General features: G+C 59.9%; 1 protein-coding gene across 1 annotated transcript in view; it reads right to left on the bottom strand.

Moving 5' to 3' along the window:
• ARHGAP23 (Rho GTPase activating protein 23) overlaps positions 1-1,423 on the bottom strand; it is a 56,648-nt gene that overhangs the window by 1,552 nt on the left and 53,673 nt on the right. Inside the window, exon 24 of the mRNA XM_011984734.1 lies at positions 1-141. Coding sequence (XP_011840124.1) covers positions 1-141 — 141 coding nt within the window. The remainder of the gene's footprint in view (positions 142-1,423) is intronic.

Genomic DNA, 1,423 nt, shown 5'->3' with positions numbered 1-1,423 from the left:
CTCCTGCTCCGAGTCGTCGTCGGTGCTGCTGCCCAGCCCCCGCGCCTCCCGCCGCTTCTTGCGCTTGCGGTTGACCGCCGAGATGAAGGAGATCGCCAGCATCTCCCGGGCGTACGGCTCCTTCTTGGGGGCCCACGAACCCTGTGCGGGAGACAAGTCAGGATGCGGGGGTGCGCCCGGACTCGGTGCCCTGCCGACCCCGCTCTTTTCCCTATCCGCCTCCACGCCACGGCACCCAGTCGCCACAGGGCCCAGCCAAGGCCAGCACCCACGGTTGCATCATAAAACACTCCTCCTGCAGCCCCGTGCCCTCTCTGTCCAGAGACTACCCCCGCGCCCCATCCTGCAGCCGGCTCAGCACTCCCGCTGGCCCAAATCCAGGCTCTCAGCTCTTTCCTGTGGGCTGGGCTGGTCTGCCAAAGCCCCCTTCCATTCTGTTTTCCGTATGCAGCCCTGGCTAAATCCTTTAGACATGGCTCTGGTGATGATGGTCTCTCCACAGTGAATAAAGCTTGGCAGCCTGAGTCCGTTTCACACACGCTCCTGGGGTGTCATCACCAGAGCTTCCTGCATGCTGATCCCCAGATCCCCGGCAGGGGCGCTCTCTGACCACAAGTCCCCCACCTCTCCACCTGCCGCCACCTGGAAACCTGCCTTCCCACCTGACCAGCATCTACAGGCCTCTCCAGGGTAACCCGCCCAAGTTCACCCGCTCCCCCCACCCCGCCAATCCCCAATCCCAGGTCAATCCCGCCGCCAGCTCTGCCCCTGCAAGTGGCTGAAAGATCGCGTATGGTGTCATGGTTTGGATTGGAGCCGCCCTCAAACTGATTTCCAACCCTAAGTTGGGCAACTTCATGCCGCTGTCCTCACCTGAACCAGCCCTCACTGCCACACCCTGTGGTGTTTTGGGGTCTTGCCCTTTCACACTTTCCCAGGAGGGTCCATGCTGCCGGTCCATGGCCTTCTGGAAGCTGGTTTTCATCCGCCCTTCTGGCCTCTCCTCTGCCTCGTGGGAGGCTCTTCTTGCCCACCGCTTCCCCACCAAGACTCAGTGTTCCCAGGACTCTGTTCTTGGCCCCTTTGCCTTCTCTGTTTGTGTTCCCTAGAAAATACCATTCCCAAGTAGCACTGCTATCCAGACCTCCCTGTCTAACACAACACTCTCTTGAGCTCCGGGACTCTTCTTCCCATTGAGAATCCACTTCTACCTGGTGTCTGTAGGCTCTTAAAACTCACCTATCCGGAACCACAGCATCCTACCTACCCCCGCCCCAAACTGCCTCCATTCACATTCCTCACCTTAGGGCCGGTCTTTTGATCCCTCCCTCTCCCCTCCACCCACAGCCAAGTCCTGGATTCTTTTGAAATGGCTCCCAAAGCCAACAACAACAACTCCAACTCCTCCTCCTCCTCCTCCTCC

The sequence above is a fragment of the Mandrillus leucophaeus genome, unplaced genomic scaffold (assembly GCF_000951045.1).
Source record: "Mandrillus leucophaeus isolate KB7577 unplaced genomic scaffold, Mleu.le_1.0 Scaffold272, whole genome shotgun sequence".
Lineage (NCBI taxonomy): Eukaryota > Metazoa > Chordata > Mammalia > Primates > Cercopithecidae > Mandrillus > Mandrillus leucophaeus.
The sequence above is the reverse complement of the archived record's forward strand: the minus strand, read 5'-3'. Positions and strand labels throughout refer to the sequence as shown.